Source organism: Macaca thibetana, chromosome 1, assembly GCF_024542745.1.
Source record: "Macaca thibetana thibetana isolate TM-01 chromosome 1, ASM2454274v1, whole genome shotgun sequence".
NCBI lineage: Eukaryota > Metazoa > Chordata > Mammalia > Primates > Cercopithecidae > Macaca > Macaca thibetana.
The window spans coordinates 138,448,106-138,474,375 of NC_065578.1; the positions used below are offsets into that span (position 1 = coordinate 138,448,106).

At 47.7% G+C, this 26,270-nt stretch overlaps 1 protein-coding gene across 3 annotated transcripts in view; it reads right to left on the bottom strand.

Moving 5' to 3' along the window:
• Positions 1–258: 258 nt before the first annotated feature.
• Positions 259–26,270, bottom strand: part of CNIH3 (cornichon family AMPA receptor auxiliary protein 3) — a 177,726-nt gene continuing 151,714 nt past the window's right edge. For 2 of the 3 annotated variants that reach the window (XM_050760856.1, XM_050760844.1), the window contains exons 4-6: positions 10,686–10,798; positions 6,508–6,651; positions 817–2,040 (exon numbers count right to left, since the gene is read on the bottom strand). In XM_050760856.1, coding sequence (XP_050616813.1) covers positions 2,013–2,040; positions 6,508–6,651; positions 10,686–10,798 — 285 coding nt within the window. In that variant the 3' untranslated portion in view covers positions 817–2,012. Of the gene's footprint in view, positions 772–816; positions 2,041–6,507; positions 6,652–10,685; positions 10,799–26,270 lie in introns of those variants that run through there. The other variant, XR_007719722.1, reaches the window with a different exon arrangement.

Consider the following 26,270-nt stretch of genomic DNA (forward strand, 5'->3'; position numbering starts at 1 on the left):
ATCCCAGCACTTTGGGAGGTGAAGGTGAGCAGATTGCTTGAGCCCAAGAGTTTGAGACCAGCCTGGGCAACATGGAAAAACCCCATCTGTACAAAAAATACAAAAATTAGCCAGGCGTGGTGGTGTGTACCTATGGTCTACTCGGGAGGCTGAGGTGGGAGCATCACCTGAGCCCGGGAAGGTCAAGGCTGCAGTGAGCCGTGACTGTACCACTTACACTCCAGCCTGGGCGACAGAGTGAGACCCTGTCTCAAAAAAAAAAAAAAAAAGACATCTCTACTTCCATTTTAATGGTCTTTGTGTACTTGTGTCTCCTATTATGAGCCACTTCAGATCTTTTTGAAAGGAGGCAGAGTATAGAAACAAAACAGCTCCATGGTGAGAAGTAACACGGATCATTCACCTTCCACATCTGGTTGCATTTGCAGGACGGCTGTGCAGTTAGATTAGCATCTGCAGTCTGCCATCCAACACTTGCCTCTCTGGATGAGGGTCACTAGTCATCTCAGGAATGAAGCCAAAGCCAGGCCCAAGCAGCCCCAAAGGTAACTCTATCCCTAACAACAGTTACCTGGTCGGTAATCTGCAGGCATTGGCCAAGAGGAAGCCTTCTCCCAAAATCATCACCTCAAATTCTCCAGTTTTACACCATAAACCTCGGAGTAAAAGTCTGCATTTTGTTTTCCATAGAATTTTTAGCAGCACGATGCCTTTTTGAAAATTTGCCTTTTCCTCCTATCAGTTTTCCAACCATATGTAGACAAATCCAGCCTGTAATGGTTGAAATGAGAGAGCCAGTTAAGTGAGACACTCAAGTTGTCGCTGCATTTTAATAAACATAGCACACAATGTGTTGCTACACAAACACCATTCATAAACCTGAGTCACAGGTTTCAGATGGGAGCTGGGGATGTGTATAAATAGCCTGTGTATGTTAAACAGTAGAAAAGAAGTTTGGGGAATAAGGTCAAAATCATTGTGCCCAATTTAAACATCATAAAAATCTCAGCCTTGTCATTATTTACAACCCCCAGCACAACTCCCACCCAAAAGAGATTGCCAAATGGAAAATTCTAAATAAGATGATGTCCTCGTGTCGACCTAAACAGTACAAATGATGCAGCATCATAAAACGAAGTTATAATTATGTTGTCTCACTTCCTGGCTGCCGGATGCCCATGGTACAGAGCAGCCACTCCACAGGATTTTCTGAGCTCTGAGCTGTCTGGGGTTTTTGTAAGAACATAGCTTTGACTAGCATTGACCAATTGATTTGCATTAAATGATTCTGATGGTCTGAGGTGGCAAAAGAAGAATACAACCTGTGTGGTGGAGAACTAACACCTTGAACATGTTGCAAACGTTTCAAAAATCCATTTTTCCTATATTCACCCCTCCTCAGCTGAAAACAGCCCCGCGAGCTCAAGGCTGGTTACAGCTGAAGGCAAATCCCACACACCCTCCAGCCCCTCCCATTTGAGAAAAAGGGTGTGGCCATGGCTTGGAAGAAAGGCAACAGGAGTCTTGGGCAGCCAAGGCATTCTCGAGGCTTTCAACAGGTCCCTGCAGACTTGGCCTTGACTCTGGGTCATTCTGATCCTTAGCAAGCACCTTGCAGCCTTCCAGCCTCCGCTCCCATGGCCCAGGAACTCAGTGTGAACTTGCAAGGTGCTGTTCAATGAAGTGGATTCAGGAAGCAGCAATTCTCTCTCAGGAGAGGTCTAGTGTTTTGTCACCTACTCCCCCACACCACTGATGCTCAGAAGGGCTCTAGGACCCTGTATGTGGAATTCGAATGCCAAAGATTGACACACAGGGCAACAACAGACACGCAGGGTTAACTTGGCTCCCAGCTGGCTGCGTGATCCCAGCTCCCGTTCAGTCAGACTGCCTGCTGGGTCTATTTCTCACATATCCCCATTCTGGTCCCTCCTCCAGTCACCAGCAGAAATGCACCTCTCCGTCTGAGGTCTCTCCCATCTCAGTCTCTGATGACGTGCACGGTCTTTGCGTTAAGAGCTCACTAAAGTGTAGATCATGCTGAATGCAAAAAGAAAAGGAAAAGAAGGCGTTAGTGGAAGCCCACAGAGGACTCAGGCTGCCCCTCAGGAGAGGGACCTTCCAGAGGCCAGACTCCTTGGCTTCTCCCTCATTCCTGTCACTATAGCATCTCGCCGACTCCACTACTGTGCCCCTTCTACTTCCCACAACGCTGGAATAAACATTTTTGGGGAGAGCATATTGTATCCCTTGGATAAAAGATGTGATTGCTCTAAGTGCCTATTATTATTCTCATCAGGATGATTATTATGGTTGTTTTCCTTTTCATGCAATTGCAGGGCAGGTCTGGGGGTGCAGTGGATTCTTTATGCCAGCAGCTGCCATGTGCTTGCATGATGGCTGTGTCCAGGGGCTCCCAGATGATGCTGGATAATACGCTAGTGCTGGGAAAAAGATCATCCTCGTTATTGCAAAGTCCTGCATGGGAACATAAGCCCTCTGGGCACCAGAACTCAGTCAACTCTTGATTGGGTAACTCCCTGGCCCTCCTATTTTTAATGGACTCCAGGAATTAAACATGCATTAAAAGCGTGTGACCTAAAGTATTGCCCCAATACTACTAAGAGTGGGGGTAAAGGGGACATGTATCCCTGTGCTCTTAATAAGGACTTCAGGTTAAGTTTGCAAGGCTGAGGAATGATCTGCATCAAAATATACCTCTTTATTTGGCAGAAAAAGAAACCAACTGCCTTTCACATTATAGTGAGAAGAAAGATTCATCTAAGAAGTAAAAGAAATGAAAAGAAGTCAAAAGGTTTTACTTCTAACCCTATGCAGCTGTGGAGGCCCAATGGGCTCTTCTGAGTAGCTGAAGTTCCATCTTCAGGAACCTCACACATCTCATGTGCACAGAGAACCACTGGTCAGATCTGGAGCAAGAGGGACTTACTCCACCTGGGGAAGCTGAGGGCCAGATGAGGAGTGACAGCAGGGGGAGAAGCCACATCCTAACTCCGAAGCCAATGCTTTTTGCATGACAGTACTAAGCCTCACGTGGATATCTTTATTTACTCACTTTCATTCATTCTTTCATTTAAAACCAACATGGTCTTGGTGTCAAGGAACAAGTAAACCATAAATAACATAGAGGGAGAGAAATAAACCTGAGGAGGGACAGGCATGATCCAGAATAACCATGCAGGGGGGTGGTCCTACTACTTCAGGTGACCTAAAGTATTGCCCAATACTTTAGGATACTGTTCATACTGGGCTCACCAGCTAGTATTAGTATCTGCGTTAGCTAGTCCCCTTCTAACACAACCCTCAAATTATCACCTGGTCCACAAGGCAAACTGTGAAGTGGGGTGATGGGTGCCATGTGATTCAAACAGGATAGAAGAGCGAGCACAGGCTCTGAAGCCAGATGTCGCGAATTATTAGCGGGGACCTGAGACGCATTTCTTAACCTCACCAAGGTCCTCAGGAGCTCCTCAGGAAGCTGAAACCATAAACCACCCACCCCGTCTTCCCCGCTGTTGTGTGGGTCTCTAGCCCTGAGCTCAGTTCAGACATGGCTCTGCACACACACGGGTCCCCTTCTCTCCCTCCCACGGTGGCCTGTGCTGGCGCTCCTGTGCTCTCCACCAGCTCTGGATCTGAGGGGCCGGCAGCTCCTAAGGTGGGAGAAACAGAGTCTTTTATGGAGCCCCACAGAGCCCGAAGGGGCCAGATTCAACAAAGAATGCAGGAGACCGTGGGGGCCACCCAGGGTCCCAGTGAGGCTGCAGGAACTGTTTCCAATTTTGTTTTAGAAACAAAGTGATTAACACATGTATCATGAAGGCAGGGCCAAATTGAAGTAATGAACTAGAGGACAAACAGTCAAACAGACTGTCTGGAACACACTCAGTTATAGAATGATCACACCCATCCAACCCAGAGGAGCTGCCAAGCCCTCCCCACCCCGCCCCCTCCCACCCCCCACAGCGGAGCACGCACAGCAGCTTCCCTCCCTGTGAATTCATATGCCTTCTTCCTGGCGACGCCTCGGCTCCAGCATCTGCTGCAACAAAACTGAAATGAGGGAAATATCTTGCCTCCGTCTTCATCCACACTGAGGTGGATCCCAGGCTAAAGGGGCAGGAGCTAATGAAAACACTGGTCTCATTCTGTTGGCTTACAGGAGAGACAGCGCTGTCTCTAGGGACAGGCCACTCAGCCCATGACTCTGCAGAAGGGGAAGCCTGTGACTCCACAAAGAAAGCAGGGTTGAGCACGCTGCAGGGAAGAAACCTAACCTCCGAGGTATCCAGTCCCTAAGCCCACAACGGCTTTGTCCACGCTCTGTATGTTTCCCAAGACACGAACCCATCTGACAAGCCTTTGGTTGTCAGATAGTTCAGACTTGGAGTCAGAAAGACTTAGGTGAACCCACTGGGCACCGTGGAAATCTCCGGAGGCTTCAAAGACGGTCAGGCTCCCCGCAAGCTGGAGTAGTAAACATTCCAGAGCACCCCACAGAGTCTGCAGACGCAGGGGATGTAAAGGGAAGGCAGAACCAAGTAGAATGCTCCAGAGCCACCAAGGTGTGCATCAGGATTGTCCAGAGAGCTTGTTTAAAATGCGGAGCCCAGCCCTGGAAAGTCTGAATAGGTAGCTATAAGCCCAGGAATCTGTATTTTTAAAAAGCACACCTTCCTCCCTTCCTTACCCCTCACTTTGATAAAGACTTTTCTAGAGGTTTTCTAAGATAGCCAGCAGTTAAGAGCTACTGGGCATAGTGGCTTACGCCTGTAATCCCAGCACTTTGGGAGGCCGAGGCGGGTGGAACACATGAGCCCAGGAGTTCAAGACCAGCCTGGGCAACATGGCAAAACCCTGTCTCTACAGAAAAATACAAAAATTAGCCGAGCATGGTGGTACATGCCTATAATTCCAGCTACTCAGGAGACTAAGGCAGGAGGATCCCTTGAGCCTGGAGTTTGAGGCTGCAGCAAGCTATGATCCTGCCATTGTATTCCAGCCTGGGAGACAGAGTGATACCCTCAAAAAAAAAAAAAAAAAAAAAAAAAAAAGGAAAATGAGAAAGGAGTTCAGCCTTTGAAATCGGACTCAAGATGTATTACTTATAGCTGTGACACTATTAGCTGTGAATTCAGGAACATAAACTTCTCAGATTCAGTTCATTTTTCGTATGTGAGTGAGGATAGTATTTATCTCATAAGTTGAGCAATACGTACAAAGCTCTGAGCACAAAGCCTGGCTCATTTCTAAATGTCAGAACTTTGGGAGGCTGAGGCAGGAGGGTCACTTGGGCTGAAGAGTTCAAGACCTGCCTGGGTAACACAGTGAAACCCCATCTCTACAAAAAATTAAAAAAAAAAAATTAGCTGGGCATGGTGACACATACCTGTAGTCCCAGCTACTCAGAAGGTTAAGGTGGGAGAATCGCTTGAGCCCAGGAGTTCAAGGCTGCAGTGAGCAGTGATGGCACCACTGCACTCCAGCCTGGGTGAAACAGTGAGACCCCATCTTTAAATAAAAATTTAAAAATAAATAAAAAATGCTGGACAAATGCAGCCACATTCTGCCCTGCCACAGCCCAATCCAAACCTAGGTGTGGCGTGGAGTCCAACATCCCAACCTCTCCTCCTCTTCACCTGGCTGCTGTCAACCATGCCCTTTTGGAGACATCACTGGGAGGTTTGGAGATCACCATGGCCCTGCCACAGGTAACGATGGAATCGCAAGTGACAGGTGAGAGTCCCCAGAGATGAGCCAAAGAGGAGCAGGAAGGAGGAGGAGACATTTGCGGAAAAGGCACTCTGGGCTGTCAAACCACAAGATAGTCTGTTTATAACTATCTGCTTAGTTAGGATGTTCTGAGCGGAGAGGTGCAAAGAGGGGAGATTCCTGAAACAGGATTGCAAAGTAGGCAGGTTTTTCTTAATTGGAATGGTGTTATGTAATATTGGAAAAACGGTAAATGAAGCATTTAGTGACCCAAAATGCCACTTTATGAACCATGACAGCCACTGTGGGACTGGGGCAGGGAGTTTGGAGCGTCCGTTATGGTTCCCAAGAATCCTTGCAAACAGGCCACGGGGCAAGGGACAGTGAGGGTAAGCCTGAGCCCCGGGACCACAGGCAACCTGGTGGGCTGAGCTGCAGAGTTGAGAGAGGCAGGAAGCCCTATAGGGAAGAAGGAGTAACCAACCGCACTTCACCAGTTACCTCCAAAGGGATGTTGACAGGGTGTTTTCACTGCATGGCCCTAAGGATGTGCCCATCAGCAGGCAAGGCCTCCTGCAGGATCTCCTGCCCCTTTCCTTATCTACACAGAAGCCCTCGCTCCTGAGCCAGAGTCAGACAGCTAGGCCCACACCCGACTGGCCTTGACTCCCACCCTCGCAGGCCATCTCCCAAAGGCTGCCTCCCAGAGGCCAGCCTGAAATTCTCTTCCTTTTGCTGCAGGAGTCAAAACCACCAGGAGGGGCAGCTACTCACCAGTAAAGGTAGTAGAAGAAGGAGAGGAGATAGAAGGCCAGCTTACACCAGGCCTCCTTCTGACAGTAACTCAAAGTGTCGGCATTCATGACCACCGGTGGGTCGTAGGCTAGCTCTGAGCTGTCTGCCGGACAGTGGAAATACCTGCAGGGAGAGAGGACATCACTGTCTCCGAGGTCCTGGTACTTCTGGCAGCACCTGGGCAAGCCCTTCTGATGTAGGGCTTCTGTCGAGCAATCCCTGCCGAGCGATTGCCTGCCTTCTGCCCAAATCACAGCTCAAGCACCGCTGAAGAGTGGCTCAGCCACTATCTTCCAGCAGGTAGTAAATCCCCAAATACTCCGACCCACTGGCATCATGGCAATTTCACCCATATACACAGCTGCTCGAACAGAAGGGGAAATGTGTCACCTGGCATTGCCTGGGAGTCTGAGGAAGAGCCGCCTCTCAGGACAGGTGTAGGCAGAGGTACGGGGCTCTACTGCCACTGCTGGGGCACCACCGTACCTCCATTCTACCCTAAAAACTACTTTACACAGACCGTTTTTGAAAATCCTGAGTACCTCAGGACATCCTATTCCCACTTGAGTGTAGAGCAGTTTACAGGTGCTTTCCTTCTTGATAGTGGGACCTAGAACTAAAAAAGAACATCAGCCATCTGTCGGGAGAGAGCGGGCCCCGGACGGCAGCTGGGTGAGCGAAAGAACGTGGGTGGGAAAGAGGAGGAGGGGGAGCAGCTAACATGAACTGTGTCTACTTCAAAATACTACAGTCCCAAGGCTCACCTGGCCACAGCCCCTGAGGAGGGGAGTCCAAAATACCATATTCCCAAGGCTCACCTGGCCACAGCCCCTGAGGAGGGAAGCCATCAGGCTTGGTGAGACCTGGGGCAGGAGTCTGAGCCTCCTGAGTCCCTTAGGAAGTGGTCACTGCCCCCAGGACACTGCCCCCAGGGACCTGGCCACAGCCTCCTGCTCAGCCCAAGAACAAAGTACAGCTGGAATCTCTCAGCGAGTTCCTTTTTCAGTCATTCTGGTAAAGCCACCCACAGGCCAGGAGTGCAAATAAATGGCTTCCCTGGGCTCTGGGACAGACAGTGGTTCTCAATGGTGAGCATGGGCCTGGGGAGAGGGCTCCAACCGGGAGATTAATCACACTGGCTTTGAAGAACATCCTGCAATATAGCAACTCGCAGATCCAGCATCTCTGCTCCCTCCTCCTTCCCCTTCAGAGAACTGCACTGACATTATCTGTCACTGACACTGTGCTGAAAAGAAATCACAAGCCAGATTCGATGACAACTGCCAGCTCACAGCCCTCCAGGCCACTCACCTCTCCTCTTCCTGGGAGCGATCTCAAAAGCTATTTGCTGTCACTGTAGTTTTATTCCCAGGTGACCTCATTAAGTGGAGACAGAAGGGCAGAGTGGCCATATGGCTCCGTGGAAAGAGCAAAGGCCCTGCCAGTCACTGGTCACCACACTGACTTTCCTTGGGTCACTCATTAACCCAGCTGAGTCTCAACTTTCTCATCTGTGAAATGGGGACGGAATTACCCTCCGTACAGGGCTGTTGTGGACTATTACATGAGGTGATGTATGCAAATAACCTCGGAAGAACAGGTACTGAGTCAACAGCAGACAGTCCTATTTCCTTTACACAAACTAAGAGCCAGAGCAGGAGGGGACCTTCTCTGTATGAGAAATGTCACTGATCTGGACCTGTTGGAAAGGCGGGGGAATGGAAAGGGGGATAAAGGGTGTATAAGGCCTTTGATGTTTAAAGGACTCCTCTCCTCCTCATTCTTTTTTCCTTTCATGTTCTGAGAACTTACTAATTGCCAGGAACTAGACTAGATCCTGTCAGGGATTCAAAAAAAAAGGTAAGACAAAGTGCCTACTGGCAAGGAGATTATAGCCCCTCCTTTCCTCCATAGAGATGAACTTTCCAAGTCTATGGACACTGGCTGCCTCTCCTTTTCCTCCCTTTTGGACAAGTGCTAGCCCCACAAGCAGTGCCCTGATCGATGTTTTGTCAATCACATTTCTGACACGCTGCCTTGACAGCCCCCTACTTGAAGGACCTTGGGACGAACTCCTTTCCTGGGAAGAAGAGCCAGCCCCTGGGGCAGTGTGTCAGGCAGCAGGGACTCGGACTGGGATTTGTACAGAGGTGGGACGTAACCTCAGCCCTGCCATGTCCGAGCTGAGCAACGCTGGACAGCTGACTTAACCTTTGTGAGTCTCTGTGTCCCCATCTGTCAAACACAGAAAATGAAACCCAGCTCACTTGGTTATTGTGAATCCTGGATCTCCTATTTGACTTCTCTCTAATTCAGATGATAGCAGATTGCCTTTACTTAAAGTGAGGCTTCTCGATGTAACTGAATCTTTTTCCTTCCTCCCTAAACCTGAGATTTCTTCTACCCTGCTGGCCCTGGTCAATGGCACCATCAACCTCCCGGCCACCCAGCCTAGAGGCGTCCTCTCCCTCACCTGCACCCAATTATGGGCCAAGGCCTGTCCAGTTCACTTCCATGGGTTCTTCTGTTCTCTCATCATTCTGACTCCCACTACATGGGTCAAGGCTCTCTCATCTCTCCACCTGGAGTTCCCACCATAACCCCCCAGTTGGATTTCAATCTCAATATTTCCCCCTCTAACCCATCCTTTACACAACTTCCCAGGCCACCTTCCTAAAAATCAGATCAGGTAATGCCATTGTCTTCTTCTAAAGTTTCTGATCATTTTCCATTACCTAAAAAATAAATTAATTGCACCTTCCCCATAAAATCATTTCAGGCCCTCCATACCATACTCTCAGCTGTCTGCCAACCTGTCTCTTCTTATTTCCCTTGAAGAACCCTACATCCAACCTCACTGAACAACTACTATTTCCCAAACACACCAAGTGCTCTCTTAACTCTGGGCCTTTACACATGCTGGTCCCTCTCTCTGGAATGTGCTTTTCCAAAGTCACTCTTGAGTCTACTTAAGTGCTTCTTTCTCTATGCTCCTACCTGTATTCCTCATATGTCTGTTAAGAACATATTTCCCTCTACCACTAGGATGCACGTTCCTTAAGGGTAAAGGTTTTGCTTTACACTTAACGTGAAATCCCTCGCAATGCCTGGCGTGTAGAATGTATTCTGCATGTTTTCTAAATGAAGGAGTGCATGTCTTAGGTGTGGCTAAATTCAAGCCAGATTTTATGGTAGAATAACAATGATAAAACAATTTGGGGTCCAATGCTCTGGCAGCCAAGGGTCAAGGGCAGGCAACTTATCTGCACAAATACCCTCTCTACTATTTTGATATTCCTCCACCTCTGCCTCCTGTGTCCATATGGTGACTCTATTTTACAAAAAGCCAAAAATCACATGATCTGACGCATGGTCTTAGAAGGGAATAGAATATATGAAATTATAACTGTCCCAGAAAATGCAGCCCATCTGGTAGGTGCTTTTTTTTTTATTAAGATATAATTTACATACCATAAAAGTCACCCTTTTAAAGTATACAATTGTACAATTCAGTGGTTTTTAGTATATTCATAGAGTTGTGCAACCATCATGACTATCTAATTTCAGAACATTTTCATCACCCTAAAAAGAAAACCTTTGACCCACTAGCAGTCATTCCCTATCTCATTCCCTCCCAGTCCCTGGCAGCCATGAATTTACTTTCTGTCTCTATAGATTTGCCTATCCTGGACATTTCATATAAATAGAATCATGAAATATGTGGCCTTCAGTGTCTGGCTTTTTTCATTGATCCTTTCTTTAGGACTCCATGTTGTAGCATATATCAGTACTTCATTTCTTTTTATTGACAAATAATATTCCATTGTATGGATATACCACATTTTGTTTCTCCATTTATCAGTTGATGGGCATTCGGGTTGGTTCCACTCTTTGGCTGTTGTGAATGCTACTATAGATGCTTTTAACACTGACCTGCAAGGGATGGGATTGTGGTTAATGAAACCAACAAAAAGGGCCTTCTCTTATTGGACCTGCTGCCTGAGAGCACATTGGGAATGGGCTTTAAAGACAGAGACCCAGAAAGGAAGGGATGATCGGAAGGCACTAGAAGCTGTCTATTTGGGGGACATCATCACTGGAGAGCAGGTTGCCCTGGCAGAAAAGAAAGAGGATAGACCAGTCCCAGTCCGACTTACCTCCAGAAGTGATAGAAAAGTAGAGGGACATTCAGCCCCAGCGTAAGCCACTCTTGCGCACACAGGAACATGATGCAGAAGAGGCTATGGATGGAGTATTCTGGCAGCACCAGCTGAAGAGGGAGCAGAGACACAGCCCTGAGTTAGAGGAGGAAAACACCACTCCTGCTTCTATGGCAGCTGACTTCTGCCTGGACACTGCCTCTCACAGGCAGTTGATACAAAGGCCCTCCCTTGAGCAACATAGAGCCACTGTCCCAACACAGATCCATTTCTGGTAAGTTCTTCTTTTTATGGCACTCCTCTTTTCATTATACCCAAACCCAAATGACACAAGCCCTCAGTGCACTACTTGCTATTAATAGAATACCATGCTTGCTCCTAGGGGTCACCCATGGATGGCCACTGGGAAGACTGGAAGAGCTGGTCCAGTCCATGTGTCATCTGACCCAAGGCAGGACCACTAGAAGAAATACTGCAAGGGTTTCTAATGAGTCCATAACTGCCCTGCTCTTATTTTTCTGGCCCCTGTGTGTCCTCCTACAGTAACTCACAAACCTAAAGTGAATATGTACATTTATCACAAATATAGGAGGGTCAGGAAAAAATGGCCAGCCTCAGGAGGCAGTGGCATTTTGCCTGATGGTGGATGGAGCAAGAGGAATGCAAGAAAAAGAACAATTAGCAATGATGAAGAGGGACAGTGTAGCCTCTGCGGGAAGAGGGAAGAAACTGATCCTGACCAAGAAAGGCCTGATGGTGGGAAGCAACCAGCAGGAAGACTAAGCTCGTCCACCTCCAACCCAGCCACACAGGTATAAATGGGTAAAAGGAGCTTAAAAGCATTGAAAAGCTGCTCCTAAGGGTGCTTACATTTGATCAGAAATCAAAGTTGTAAGCTAAAGGGTAACTGTAAGAAATTTGGCACCTAGACCAGCAGTAGGGAAGGTTACATATATAAATGTACCATTTTACCCAGTTATGTAGGGACATATATATTACCAAATATATTTATTTATATAATATATAAATATACTTTGTATTGCTTAGGCTATCCTGAATGCTTTGGTCTTCCTATCAAAATCTTTTGAAATATCCTGCAAGGCCCATCTCAAATGCCACTTACTTTCTTTTTTTTTTTTTTTTTTTTTTTTTTTTTTGAGACATAGTCTCACTCTGTCACCCAGGCTGGAGTACAGTGATGTGATCTCGGCTCACTCTAACCTCCGCCTCCTGGGTTCAAGCAATTCTCCTGCCTTAGCCTACCGAGTAGCTAGGATTACAGGTGTCTGCCACCACGCCCAGCTAATTTTTGTATTTTTCAGTAGAAACGGGGTTTCACCATGTTGGCTAGATCGGTCTTGAACTCCTGACCTCAGGTGATCTGCCCACCTCAGTCTCCCAAAGTGCTGGGATTACAGGCATGAGCTACTGTGTCTGGCCTCAAATGCCACTTTCTATTGGGAGTTCTGCCCACCCTCCCCTGTACCTCTGGGCCCCACAGCATGTTTTCTGACCCCCTCCCAGGGGTACTTTCCTAATCTATCCATTGTGGAGTCATCATCCTCTTCCCACCTCCCAATACAGACAGACTCCTCTGTCCAGCATTCTGCCAGCCATCTTAGCCAACGTCTATTCTTTTCTCATTTCCATTTACAAAGTGCCTTTGTACAATGCACGGCAGTTAGGAGAGACTTAACAAATACTTGGTAAAGTGCATTGAACTGACCAAGTGCACGTGTTTACAACATGGCTGGCTGGCATTAGATATGCAGCCTGTGGTTACAAACTAAGATGTCTTTGGGTGGAGAACAAACTCCCTCAAACCATCCCATCTGGGTGTGGACCATGACTTTGGTCTCTCAATTTAGTTAGATGAGCTAACTACCCCAGATGGCAGACGCAGAGAGAGAAACACATACGCACACATTAAAAATAAAGACATGCACAGCACACGTGTAAGACATTTTGTAACTATGGGGCACCTTCTTTAGTCTCAAAGTCCAGTGCAGATGAATTGCATTAACCCTCACCTTAGACTTCTCAGGCAGTCACCTGAAGAATCAGAACAAAGGAGCCATCATTCCGGATGTGGTGACCCTTGGTGGGTGAACTGGGTACAGCCAGCCCCTGTGAATCTCAACCACCTGGCAGGAGGGGGCACGCCATGTCCCTAGTATATCTCCTCATAGGACCTCAGAGCTGTGCTAACCAACCCTATCTACCCCCAGCCAAGGCATCACCCTACCCCCTTCCATTCAAAGAGAAAGCCCACTTTCTCAGAGCCGGGTGCACCAGCCCCGGGAGGCAGTGGCTGTGAGTTCTGCTGTGCACATCTCCACAGTTTCTAATCATTGGTTTCAGCCACTTAAGCTGAGGTAATTAACATGTTTAGAGACAGCCACCATGGGCCTGAATCATCCATTATTTCTCCATCTCCATCTCCAACTCCAATGACAAATCTCTGACTGATTACAGTTTGGATTTCAGGTCCCACTCTTAATCACCACCGCTTCTTCTCTCTTGGGGCTTGATTGATTGTGGAGGCTGCAACCTTCCAAGCAGGGAGGATTCATCACTGTCTCCATGCAGAAGAAAACTGCTTAATGGAGGCCAGCTAGTCACAGAGGTCTCCAGCCTTTTGGATGGTTGGAAAAAAAACTGAATAATTTACTCTGCCATTTCAGGTGGCTTCTCCAGATGACCTCTTACTACCTAGAACACTGACCACTGACCTCTTACTACCTAAAACACTACTACTTACAAGTAGAAGAGGCTCCTCCAACTAATCCAGAGAGTTTTAGGAGTGACAGTGACCTTTTGATACACACACTGGTCCTTACCTACTTCCCCAGCTGCTCCTTGTCACAATTATGTGAAAGAGGTAGGAAACCTCTTCCTTCTAGACCAAATGGAAATCAGCCAGGCCATTTGCATGAGGCCTGCGCCATAGCCATTATGGCTGCCTCCACTCACACCCAACACTCAACCTTCTGGAAGGTGGTAAGGTTGCATTTCCCAGTTCTCGAGGGTTGGGGGTGCCGATGGGCTGTGGGCAGAATTGATGTGCAGAGAAGGGCCAGACCACTTAACGGCTGATACAAAATGCTCCAGAGTCTCTTTTCCGTTTCCTCTGACAAAGCAAAAAGCATTTAAGATGGTGGGTACTCCATCATCCTGAAGCCACAAGTAAGGAAAGAGGCCCCTAGGCAACTCATGATGGGCTAGAGTGTGAGCAATAAAGAAACTTGTGTTGCTTTAAGCTGCCAAAAGGTAAGTGTTGTTGTTTTTTTACCATAGCGTGATTTAACCTATCTCATATGATACCATCAGCAAGCCCCAGAATGAGTAATCAATGGGAAAAGCAAAGTTGTGTTCTTCACTCTTTATTCTCCCCCAACCATCCACCCAGCCCTTAAAAAGCCATCGAGGCTGGCAGGACACAGCTCCCTGTCACTGGACATGCTCGGGCAGGGGCTGAATAGCGACCAGGCAGGTATAATGCTTATTTATTTGTGTTTGCAGTCAGACCAGGTGTTCCCTCCCAACTCTGAGAGTATCTGTTATATAAAGACCACCCCTAAAGCTTCCAAGCAAAATACAGAGATGCTGATGCAAGCACTCACCACAGCCCCATGACCATGAGTCATCCCTTAGCTTTGGAAAACACTTTCTTTTTTGATAAGAGAAGCTGTTGAATGGTGCCAATCTCATTCTTTCACTCAACAAATGGAGAAACTGTTTCATGCAAGCCACAGCCTATTGAATTGTCATATACATTATTACCCTGCTTTCTAGAGTCACAAATTCTAAATCTCAACATGAGTATTGTGGGATTCATTCCAACCAGGGGGGATCATGGAAGGTTTGTGATCAAAGGGAAGTTGGAAAGGGCGAGTAAAACCTAATCACGTGTGGGAACTGGAGGTTGGCATCCTAGAAGTGGAACAACGAAAGCAAAAGCATAGAGAGATGGAAGTCACTGACCTGGGGTGGCTCCTTAACAAAGCCACTGCAAAGGGCCCCTATTCAAGGACATTAATGATATCAGGTAAGGACTGTGTAAATGCTAACTAACTTTATTCCACCTGTCCTGACTTCCTGCCCAGATGCTAACAGTCAATTTTCATTTGCTGGCAAACATTTCCCCCTGGATATCCCACAACCACTTTGTGCTGAAATTCACGTTCCTGCCAATTCCCGCAAACTTTATCTCCTAAATTTCTGACTTCTACTAACCACACCATCTCTGACTCCTTCTTCTCATCAGTCTCCATATGAGTCTGTTTCCAAATCTTGCTTCTTCACAGCCACTTGCATTTGTTCCTTCCTTTTTATTTATCCTGCCCCTGGACCTCCTCTCCAGGCTGGTGCAAGAAACTTCTAGCAGGTTTCCATCCCTGCACACATGTGCCCTCCATCCAACAGAGCAGTATATGCCATGCTCAGCTCAGCTCTAAGCTGTTGTCCTTAATCTTGTTTTTCCAGGAATTTTACTTGTCTGCATTTTAAATATTTTATTTCTAGTTATGCATCCTCTCATTCATTCATGTATCCATTTGTTTGCTGTTTTACCCCATCAATGACCTGCAGCTGGAGAGGGGCATCAGGGGTTGTGGGAGAGATTGTTCTTACCCCCAAAGGAAAAGAAGTAGAAAGAGGCTGCTTGGAGTTGAAGCAAGGGAATAATGCTCCTGGTAAGAAAAGGGATTCCCTAAGACCAGGGGAAGGGAGAAGATGAGGAAGATGGAGAGGCAGCAAGCGCCCCTGTTGTTGGAGATCTGTCTGCTCCTCATGCATCCCAAGGGCATAGGATTTCTGTGGGGCTGGTGTCAGCATGCCTGGGACCAAACACATTAAAAGTCACAGCTATGGAAGCCACGGGGAAGCTCCTGGCGCTGAGTTTATCTTGAAGAGAGTGGAAGCTGTGAGACTCAGAGTCTCCACCCATCTCTGAATGCCCCTGTCGACTCAGACAACAAGCTTTACAGCTGTAATCCCATAAGTCTCAATATATTAGCCCAGTGTCTCAAAGCATTATATAAATTCCTACAGTTACATAATACTCAACTGTGTGATCTTTAGAAAAGTAGCTACCCATGCCGAGTCTTATTTTCCCCATCTGTAAAATGCCATACCTACCAGCCAGAGACACAGGATGTACTATGAATGACGGTGCTCTCAAAAGTGAAGAAGCCTCCAACAAAAGAAGACACCACTATTGTGTTGTGATCATTATTATCATTATTATCTTTTCTGAGATAGAGTCTTGCTCTGTCACCCAAGCTGGAGTGCAGTAGCACGATCTCGGCTCACTGCAACCTCCACCTCCCAGGTTCAAGTGATTCTCTTGCCTCAGCCGCCCGAGTAGCTGGTACTGCAGGCATGCGCCACCATGCCTGGCTAAGTTTTGTACTTTTAGTAGAGATGAGATTTCACTATGTTGACCAGGCTGGTCTTGAACTCCTGACCTCATGATCCGCCCGCTTTGTCCTCCCAAAGTGCTGGGATTACAGGTGTGAGCCACCGTGCCTGGCCAGTCATTATTTTTAGTAATCATATACTAGCTGATGACCATTCTCAGGTGGATAACTTGTTGCTCTTACCGTTAAAGTCAATGAAATGACCCAGAACCAAAGTTGGTTTCCTGACTTTTCGATTCAGTCTCCTGACTCCCTTTGATTGAACCAAGTTCCAGCTTCCTTAAGTGGGAAGAGAATCCAAGGGCTGTTTCAACAGCCTGACTCTCAAATCATAAAAAACTCAGTCTTTGCCTGTTTTCAACAGCAATAATCCAGTTCTGTGTGTCTGCCCTAAGGTTTATTTGCCCCAGGAGCCAACGAGTGTGGAGAAAAAGATAATATCTCTTCTATTTGACTCCTCAGCCCATAGTAAACTGGCCCTAAAACAGAGGATCCCTCTGGGATGCCCAGGATGAAGTCAATATTCCCAGCATGGAGATCACTCTCCATTTGTTCCCAGATGAATAATCATGCACGTGAGCGTGCAGTCGGCCCCTGCTCAATTTACATCTGGGTGAGGGGACAGCAGGAAGGAGCGGACATGGATGCCATGCTTGGAAAACTAGGATTTTGCTAAACCACAAGACTATGAGAAAAGCATCTCCAAGCACTGTCAGGAAACCACATTCCGGGGTCCCTTTGCTCCCAGGAGGCCATGTGCTCTTTAATCACTCTGGATGAAGGTTGTCTTTGGAGAGACTGCACCAGGCTGGGCATCCATGAAGGCTGCCCAGCCCCATAGGCCCTGCTGTGTCAGGGACTAGCACCCAACCTCAAATGGCATGATACAGTAGGAATACTCTGCCAGCTGGGACTTGGGTTGGGTCGACTTGAGTGTTCCCTATTTGTTGGTGCTGGCATATTAAAATGTTTTGACCTCCTGGAATTTGCATCAAAGTTTATTACATATTTTTAAGCCACAAGACAAAGGCTCTGCTACATAAGAAACCTAACACAGAATCACCTAGTCTAGAATTATAATCTTATTTAAAATTTTTCTAAATTCTTTTGTTAAGAGATGGGGTCTATGTTTCCCAGGCCAGTCTTCAACTCTTGGGCTCAAGTGATCGTCCTACCTCAGCCTCCCAAATTGTGGGGATTACAGGTGTGAACTACCATGTCTTGTCCTAGAATAATTTAAAGTCACCATAAAATTAGTATGACACCTACTGATTTTATGTACACCAGGAACTGTGGATGTGACTCAGAACCCTTCACTGCTAGCAGCTCTCCTAAATGCCTGGACCAAGTATTGCTTTGATCTTGGCCTTCCATGGCCAGAATTGGACCCTCATGACTGACTGCCAGGGCCTGGGCCACTATTCAAGGGAAACCAGTAGCACATTATTTTCCCCCTGGGCCTGCACCAGGAACATGAAGGAAAATAAGTTAGAGAAAGCAAGAGAAGGTTGCCTGCCTGAGTGACCCAGGACCTGAAGACAGAATAATTTTCCTCCCGGCCTGGGGAGGCCCAGTGGTCAGTGAGGGCATGAAGGGCAGAGGAGTGATAGGCTACTTCCAGCCCGAGGCGCCTTCTCTCCAGGCCTCCCACTCTTCCATCCCATGGGGCCTCTGGTTTCTCCTTTCTTGGCTTACCCTCCCTGAGCACATTTACTCCACACTGTGGATGTTCCTGTTGCTTCTTGGCAGCCACTTGGACTCATTTCCACCTCTCCACTGAGAGAAGGCAGCACAGGGAGGAAAAGGCACACAGAGAGAAGGGGGGTCAAAACCAGCACCCCTGCTGCCCACTGCTCCTGACTACCCAGGGAGTGAGGGCCCAGAGGCCCCTGCTGGGATTTAGCTGTGCATGACACATCTGCAACCGGCCACACATGCTCCAGACACTGCCTTCGTGGACTGCCCTGGGCTCCACTCTTGCCCTGCCCGGCACCCTAGGAGCTGCCTGACCCTCCCTGTCCTCACTGCTCATTGGGGACCAGCTTCCAGCCTGACTGACACTGACCGGCTCAGGCACCTCTAGCCCCATTGTCATTTCCCTTGGGGCCCTCACCGCCAGCTGTACCCTGTGCAGGGGATGCAGGCCAACCATCCTGCATAAATTACAGATCCCAGCCAGTCGACTGGGGAAATTCTCCCGCTTTGATCCAAGAGGAAAAGCATGTACGCACACCACCACGAGGAAGAAGTCTTCTTCCAGCGGAATTCACGGGTCTCAGCTTTGTTTCTGGAGGAGAAGGAAACCAAGGCAGGAGGTGACTGACTGGGCCTAGTGCCCTGATCTACAGCTCGGCTGCTCCCACCCTGCCTCCCACCCATTTCTTTAAGCTTCCCCATCTTTTAGCAGTGGTTCTCAAACTTCATGATACTTTGGAATCCCCTGGAGCTTTTGCTAAAACCCAGATTGCTGACCCCACTCCCCGCTAAGTTTCAGATGCAGTGGGTCTGAGTGGGGCCTAAGAGTCCCCCTTTCTAACAAGGTCCCATGTAAGTCACTGAGAACTCTGCTCCTCAAAGTGTGGTCCCTGTGCCAGCATCCAGTTTCTCCTGGGAGCTTGTTAGAAATGCAGAATTTTGGCCCCATCCCAGACCTACTGAATCAAAGCCTACAGTGTAACAAAATCCCCAGTGATTTACATGTACATTAAAGTTTGAGAAGTGGCTCCTCAGCACTGATACCCAAAATAGAGTCTCCCAGCCACCAGCATCCAAATTGCCTAGGGCACTTGTTACAAATGCAGATTTCCAGGTTCCACTCCAGACTCTTTAGATAGACTCTCTGGGTCAAGAATCTGCATTTTTCAGAGCATTCCAGGTGATTTTGTTAAACACTTGAGCTGAGATTCACAGACCCAAGGTATGAAGACCGTACAAGGGTCACCGGGCCATAACACCTGGAATATGCCCAATCCCATCTGAAGAGCACACGAGGCAGATGCTTCTTTTTTAAAACCCCTGGTATGAGGCCTCCTCCCACCCAACCCTCCCAGAGGCTGTGGGTCTTCTCCCACATTACGGTCCTGTGCTCACCGAGCCCTGCTCACCAACTACTGCTTCAGGGGCTCAAGTCTGGGCAACCGGCATTTGCAGTCAAGAGCAGTTGTCTCTGGCTCCTGGCTCTCCCACACACCACCCCGTGGGAGAGCACCCCTGAGGCTCCCTGGGCCCTGCAGCCCTGCGGCCAGTGGTCTTTAGTCTTGGAGGGTTGGCTTTGGCATCTTCCTGGGATGGAGGTGAGCTCTCCAGCACCCTTCTACCTCCAGAATCCCCCCTCCAGTTCTGGCCGGATTCTTTCCACCCTCCACAGGCCACTTCTTCATTCAGCCTCACAAGCTCCTTCCACCTGTCTCTGGCCCTCCTGGTATCTCAATGGACACTTGATAGATCTGTAAGGTGGCAGCTTCCTTTTAGGACCAAACCTTTGGATTCCAGCCTTGCTCTGCCCACTCCTCCCAGCTTTCCTTTTATAATTGTTTTCATACAGCATCAAGACACACTTGAATTTCAAAAGCCTCTGCCAGTTTCCTCACACGCTTGTTAAATTACTGAACTACCTAAGATTTCACTCAGGGAGGAGATGAGAATAAAAGCGCTCTCTCAAATAATACCACATTTTTAAGGGACAAAATTCTCCTACAATTTACTGGCAATTCAGAGCTTCTTAACACTTGTAGCTTCCCACTCCTTTTCTTCTTTGAGCCAGAGATGACGGGAGTAGAAATCATGCCCAGACTATAGGGAGTGATCAGGCAAAGACTCAGACTGTTTGAAAGGAGATGCACTCACCAAAAGGAATGTTCCAAGAATGAGGAGGGCAGTGGGGTTAAGGGTTCAACAGGCCTTGTTCCGGTGCTGGAGAGCCCAAATTTCACACTCATTCAGCAAATATTTATTAGAAGCACTTACTAGGTGGTGAATGCAAAGCCATCCAGCTGGGGAGACTCAATGTAAATGACCAGGTGTAACACAGGTTCTAGGAACAACAAACACAGAAGCCAGAGGACAAACCGAGGCAGCACATAAGCACTCGATGCAGGAGGAAAGGAGAAAAACCGTTGTTCTGAGTGAGGAAATGAAGGAGGGACCCTTGGAGATGACCGCCTCTCAAGTGGAGATTTAAAGGATGAGTTATACTATGGAAGGCAGAATGTGGTGGCCAAAGTTGCTCCCAAGGGACACTCACAGCCATCCTTTCATTCAGGGGCTTGAGACAGTCACTTTTTCCTTTATGTCCTGGGAAGAAAACATCCATTCCATCACGTGGGCCATCCCTTATACATCTTCCAGGCAAACGACATGGCAACTGGAAATGCTTTCTGCCAGTCTCTTTTTAAACCTGGGAGACTTCCAGAGAAGAGTCACAATGATTTTACCTGACAAGGAAGAGCATGGTGACAGGAAGGGGAACAAGGGCAGAAACAGGTCATCTTCTGCCTTTAGTTACTCAGCATGGGGCAGATGATAATGAGCCTGGACATCAGCCCCACCTGCCTAGAGCTGGCTGGGAATTTAGCACAGCGGAGAGCCCCGCCCTCCTCTCAAACCTGTCCCACCCACGGTGCCCGCCCAGCCCAGAGTGAAGGGAAGGAAGCCCAACTCTGCTTAGAGAAGAGGGTTCCAAGTCCCCAGGGCCACACCTCCCACTTTCACTGCCCACTACAGCCGCGTTTCCCAGGTGAGGCTCTGCTGCCAGGCCTCTTATGCAACAGGAGCCTGATGTTTCCAGAGGAGGGAGTTGACCTCATGCACCGCTATGCTCCTTAACAGAGCGAAGCTGGTGTAAGCCTGCGTCTTCAGCAGCACCATCAACTTCTAAAGAACCTTTTTCAGGAAAAAAAAAAAAAAAAACCCAGATGATTATCTTACTTAACAGCTATTAAGTGGTGTTAATTACCTGTTACTCTCAGCAGGTTGGAAAAATTTTGCCCTAACAAACAAAAGAGGGTGAATTGAATGAGAATGGGTAGTACTGGCATTCACAAAAGAAACACAAGCTGTCATCATCATCATCATCATCATCATCAATTAATATTTATTGAGTGCACGTACAGGGGAATGGGCAATTTGCTGAATGTCCTTACCCACAGCCCTAACTGCAAGAACAAGACGAATGGACACAGCCCTCCCTCCCCCTTGCCCGGGTAGAGGGTGTTGTCCTCCCCACCGGCCCAGGCAGAGGGGGTGTTGTCTGAATTCGAGCACATGCATATGTGTTTGTCCAAAGTCTGGCAACAATTCCTGTTAGCTGGACTGTGCCAAGTTTTATCACAAGTCTGATTTAGCAAACTAATATTTTGAAGAAAAGATAAAATAATATTGTAACTTGCTTCCAGCAAGGGATAGAGTGCCAGTGTCTTAGTAAAAATAGTAGTAGATTAAGGAACAAGGAACTTGGGCTGTAGCCTGGACTATTAAGAAACTACAGAAACTTCAGTAAACCATTTAACCTCAATAGGCTCAGTTTGTTCATCTACAAAATGAAAATGATAATAATAATAGTATCTAATTCATAGGACTGTTATGAGTATTAAATGAGTTAATACATGTGAAGCTCTTAAAATAGTTTCTGGCACAGAGTAACACTTTATATAGAATAACTATTACCTGTAAGAGGAGGCATTTGACCTGCACAATCTCTACAGTCCTTCTCAGTTCAAACACTCCATATAGTTTTAAAAAGCAGCAATTAAACTCCCTTGAAAGTTAAACCAACAGATCTTCCTTTTCACTCTCCAGTGCTTGCAAATGTTAAAAATCCTCTTCCTCCAATAATTTTTATCCCCAGAAACACCATGTGTTCTGGGGAGTCTGACCATGTTGCGTGTCAGCAATTACCACTCCTAAGTAATAAAAGCTCCCATGCTCCTGAAGGATTTTCCTCACTTCTCAAGTTAGTACTGTGCAGCTGTAGGTGTCTGTGCCATTGGTTTTTCTGTGTGTATCTCTGTGGGTATCTCTCCATAAAATTGTTCCATTGCACAGGGACCAGCACATAGTTGGTGCAATGGAGCACACTCTCCATTTATTCACTTAACAGATACGCATCAAGAGCCTACTATGAGGTGTCAAACACTATGGCAGGCACTGGAGGTGCCAGGATGAGTTCAGCGAGCCTCGTGACAATGTTCTGGGCACCCCCAGGCTGATGGGAGAGACCGACAGCCGAACACTGGACTGTGCTGCAGCCAGCACTCTCACACTGGTGAGCAGGCAAAGGGGTCAAAAGCCACAGCCTATAAACTACAGGTAGTGGGGAAACCTGGCAGGCACACATGGAGAGAGGGATCCCACTGCAAAATGGTGGAAACACCTGGGGCCATCTCTGGGTCTTGAGAATCACTGTGACAAACTGCCACGAGTCCCAGGAAAACCCTCTGCTCCCACATCAAAGAACAGGCTTCACATAGGAGGAAGGAATTACCCCTTTCCCCTGAAGTGTCACCTCTTCCTCCTCCTCTCATCCCGTGTCCCTGCCTCCTCCCACCAGAGCCACCCATCTCCTCCTAACTGGTCCCCCCACTTTCACCCCACCCTAAGCTATTTTTCACCAGTAGGCAAAGTGATCTTTTTGAAACATAAATTAGATCATGTCAGTTTTTGGCTTAACCCTCCAACATCTTCCCACTCTCCTAGAAGGAAACCCAAACTCCTTCAGATGATCTCTAAGGCCCCACATGATCTGGTCTCTGTGCCCCAGGGCCCCACAACCTGCCACTCGCTCCCCTGCTCACTCCACTCCAGCCACACTTGACCCTTTGTTGTTCCTCAAACCCAGCAAGTCTGTTCCCACCTCAGAGGCTTAGCACGTGCTGTAGCCCCTGACTGGGGAGCTCCTCCTCAGATATTTGCATGGCAGTGCCTTCATCATTCAAGAATCTACTCAAGGACACCGCCTCAGATGAGCCCTCCCTGCCGATCCAGTATCGTCTCTCTCCTTATTTACCTTAATTTTTCCATGCCTCTTAGCATCATTAACTGAAAATGTGCCCACTGTGCGTTTGTTTACTTGCTTATTGTCTATTTCCCACACTTGAATGTTCCATAGGGCAGCTTGTCTTTTTCATGACTTTACCCCCAATTCCTAGAACAGTGGCTGGCACACGGTGCAATTTTGTTGTTGCTGAGTGAGAAAACAAACTGGTCCTTTGGTCATTCCCCACACAGTCATAGCTATCACCATCATTGAGCTGATTTCTGAATATGAAAAACCATAACAGCCATCCCAGTAACTAAGAAATGGTGTTGACTCGACACTAATTTAGCAGGCCCCAGGTTCAGTAGGTCTGGTCCCAGTGTATCTCTCTGTTGCACATCCACAGACTGAAGCTCCAGCTCTAGCTGGTCCCTTACAGGTGAGTACAGTTGGTCACAAAGGGCATGGACAAAGAAGAATCTGTGCAAATTCAAACTCAGCTCAACTCTCCAAGCTCTGAGCACCAAAGCCCTGAGTTAAACATGGCAGGAGGCCCAGCAAAGACCTTACAATAGATCGGGAGAGATAATCCGAAACACCTAAGTGACTATATAATCCAAGGCTGAATATAGGGAGAAGCAAAATAGAAGGGTAAGCATAGTAGGGTCAAAGAGGAAGGAGGTAGATTGGCCAACACTGGCCCTTGCTGGGATACACACTGCTATGGATTGAATGTTTGTGTCCTCCCCTAAATTCACATATTAAAGTCCTAATCCCCATTGTGATGGCATTAGCAGGTGGTGTCTTTGGGAGGTAATTAGATCATCAGAGTGAAGCTCTCATGAATGGAATCAGTGCCCTCATAAGGAAAGACACTAAGGAGCAAGCTTCTCTTCTCTGCCATGTGAGGATACAGTGAGAAGATGGCCATCTGCAGATCAGGAAGAGGGCCCTCACCAGAAACCAGTCATGCTGGCACCCTGATCTTGAGGTTTTAACCTCCAGAACTGTGAGGATAAATTTCTGTTAAGCCACCAGTCTATGGTCTTTTCGTTGCAACAGCACAAGCACACATGTGCACACACACACACACAAAATGCCTCACTGGAGCTTCCTCCTCCTGTTTCCCACTGTCGCGGTGCAAGGGGTAAAGGAAAAGCTGCAGGAAAAGGCTGGCCAGTGTTATGAGAAGGGAAGGAAAGGTCACCTGTCCCCAGGTATTGCAAAGAACCCTCTGCAACTCCTGATGTCCCCACTCCAGAACCCTAGCAGGGCTCCCCTCTCTCCAGTGGCAGAAGTGGGTGCTCTGAGGGGGCCTGATGAGGAGCTTTACGGCATCACTGCCAGAAGACAGCACTTTCCCTCCTTTCTTATTTCCATTTCTCATTACGCCCACTCTCTAGGCGACCACAGCAATAGCAGAGAAGGGCAAGAGAGGAGGGGAAGACAGACCCTACTTGGGAACTTTCCTCCTCATCCCACAGTTCCCTCTTCTCCAACACAGTGCCTCCCAGTTCCCTCCTGGGTGCCTCAAAATTCCCTAAGTTATCAGCCTGCTTTCCAAGCCCCCAGGGTCCCCATACTGTACTCCATTCCTTCCCCAAATCTCCATTCCTGCTACTAATCCCAAGAATCTTGTCCTTCGTGCATCTCCCTTAGCCCCCACAACCCCCATTCTTGGAGCAAATGACACCGACTTGCCCCCGCAGAAGCCAAGGCTACAACGGTGACAGATAGTTTCTGTGATTCCCAAGCAAAATGCAGGACATGTGTTTACTCACTCATTCAGCACGTATTATATACTGGGTCCCATGTGGCAGTGCTGGTGGGGTATACAGAAGCAAGACACCTGCATGAAGCTTATAGGCTAGTGCAGAAAACACATGTTGTTATGAAGGAGAACGCTGATATTATGCATGAAGAAACATATGGTCAGAGTTTGGGGTCTGGGATTCCAGGAAGACTGCCCTAAAGAATAATCATCAAAGCGGAAGTAGAAGAGTAATCCTTTGGCCCTACCTTTCTTTGTAGTGTCCCAGGCAAGAGATGGTGGTGGTCAGGACAGGTAGTTAGGGGCAGAATATGATGGAGTCATACTGATGGATTTCAAAAATACTTAGGATGCACCATGTACATAACTTAGTAACTGATTGGATGAGAGGGTATGAGCATTACTCTTAGAAATCTTGAACGTCAGTGTGAATGATTTACTGGAATGAGCAGCAGCATTGGGAGGAAAAATATTTTTAGGGGTGAAAGAAAAGAACTCAGCATGGGCCACCATTTGAAGTGTGCTATAGTTAGGTTTGACCTCTCCAAATCTCATGTTGAAATTTGATCCTCAATGTGGTGGTACTGGGAAGTGGGGCCTAATGGGAGGCGTTTGGGTCATGGGAGCGGATCCCTCATGAATGGCTCGATGCTGTCCTTGCAATAATGAGTGAATTCTCACTCTATTAGTGCCCGATGAGAGCTGGTTGTTGTAAAGAGCCTAGTACTTCCCAACCCTCTCATTTCCTCTCCTGCTGTGTGATCTCTGCACACACCTGCTTCCATTTGCCTTCTGCCACGAGTGGAAGCAGCCTGAGGCTTTCACCAGGTACCCAACCTTTTGGCCAGATGAACCATGAGCCAAATAAATCTTTTTTCTTTATAAATTATCCAACTTCAGGTATTCCTTGATAGCAACACAAAACAGACTAAGAAAAGTCCCTATAGGACATCCAGAGCAGTTGGATGTTGAGGACTGGTTCTCAGAAGAGGAATTTGAAGGTTCTGGAAACATCAATAGTAAATGAAACCCTGGGCAGGTGGGAGAGTGAAGAGTGAGACAAGATGGAGGACACAGTCCTTAGGGTCACCAACCTTCAAGGAATGAGTAGCGAAAGCAGCACAGAAAAAGGAGGCTGAAGACCAGCAAAGACACAGGGCAGGGGAAAACCAGAGGGTGTGGGGTCAGGAAAGCCAGGGGGACTGAATGTTTAAAGATGGAGACATGGCTGCCAGACACTGCTAAGGAAGATGAATATCATGCAGAATGAAAAATGCCCCCTGAATTTGGTGACGCTGAGTTGCTGCCACTTCGCACACCGCTTAGGAAAGTGTGGCTGTGGAAAGCAGGCAGGAAGAAGGCAGGAACTAGGCAGATGTGTGGGAACAAGGGGATTTTTGTTGGTTGGTTGTTTTCAA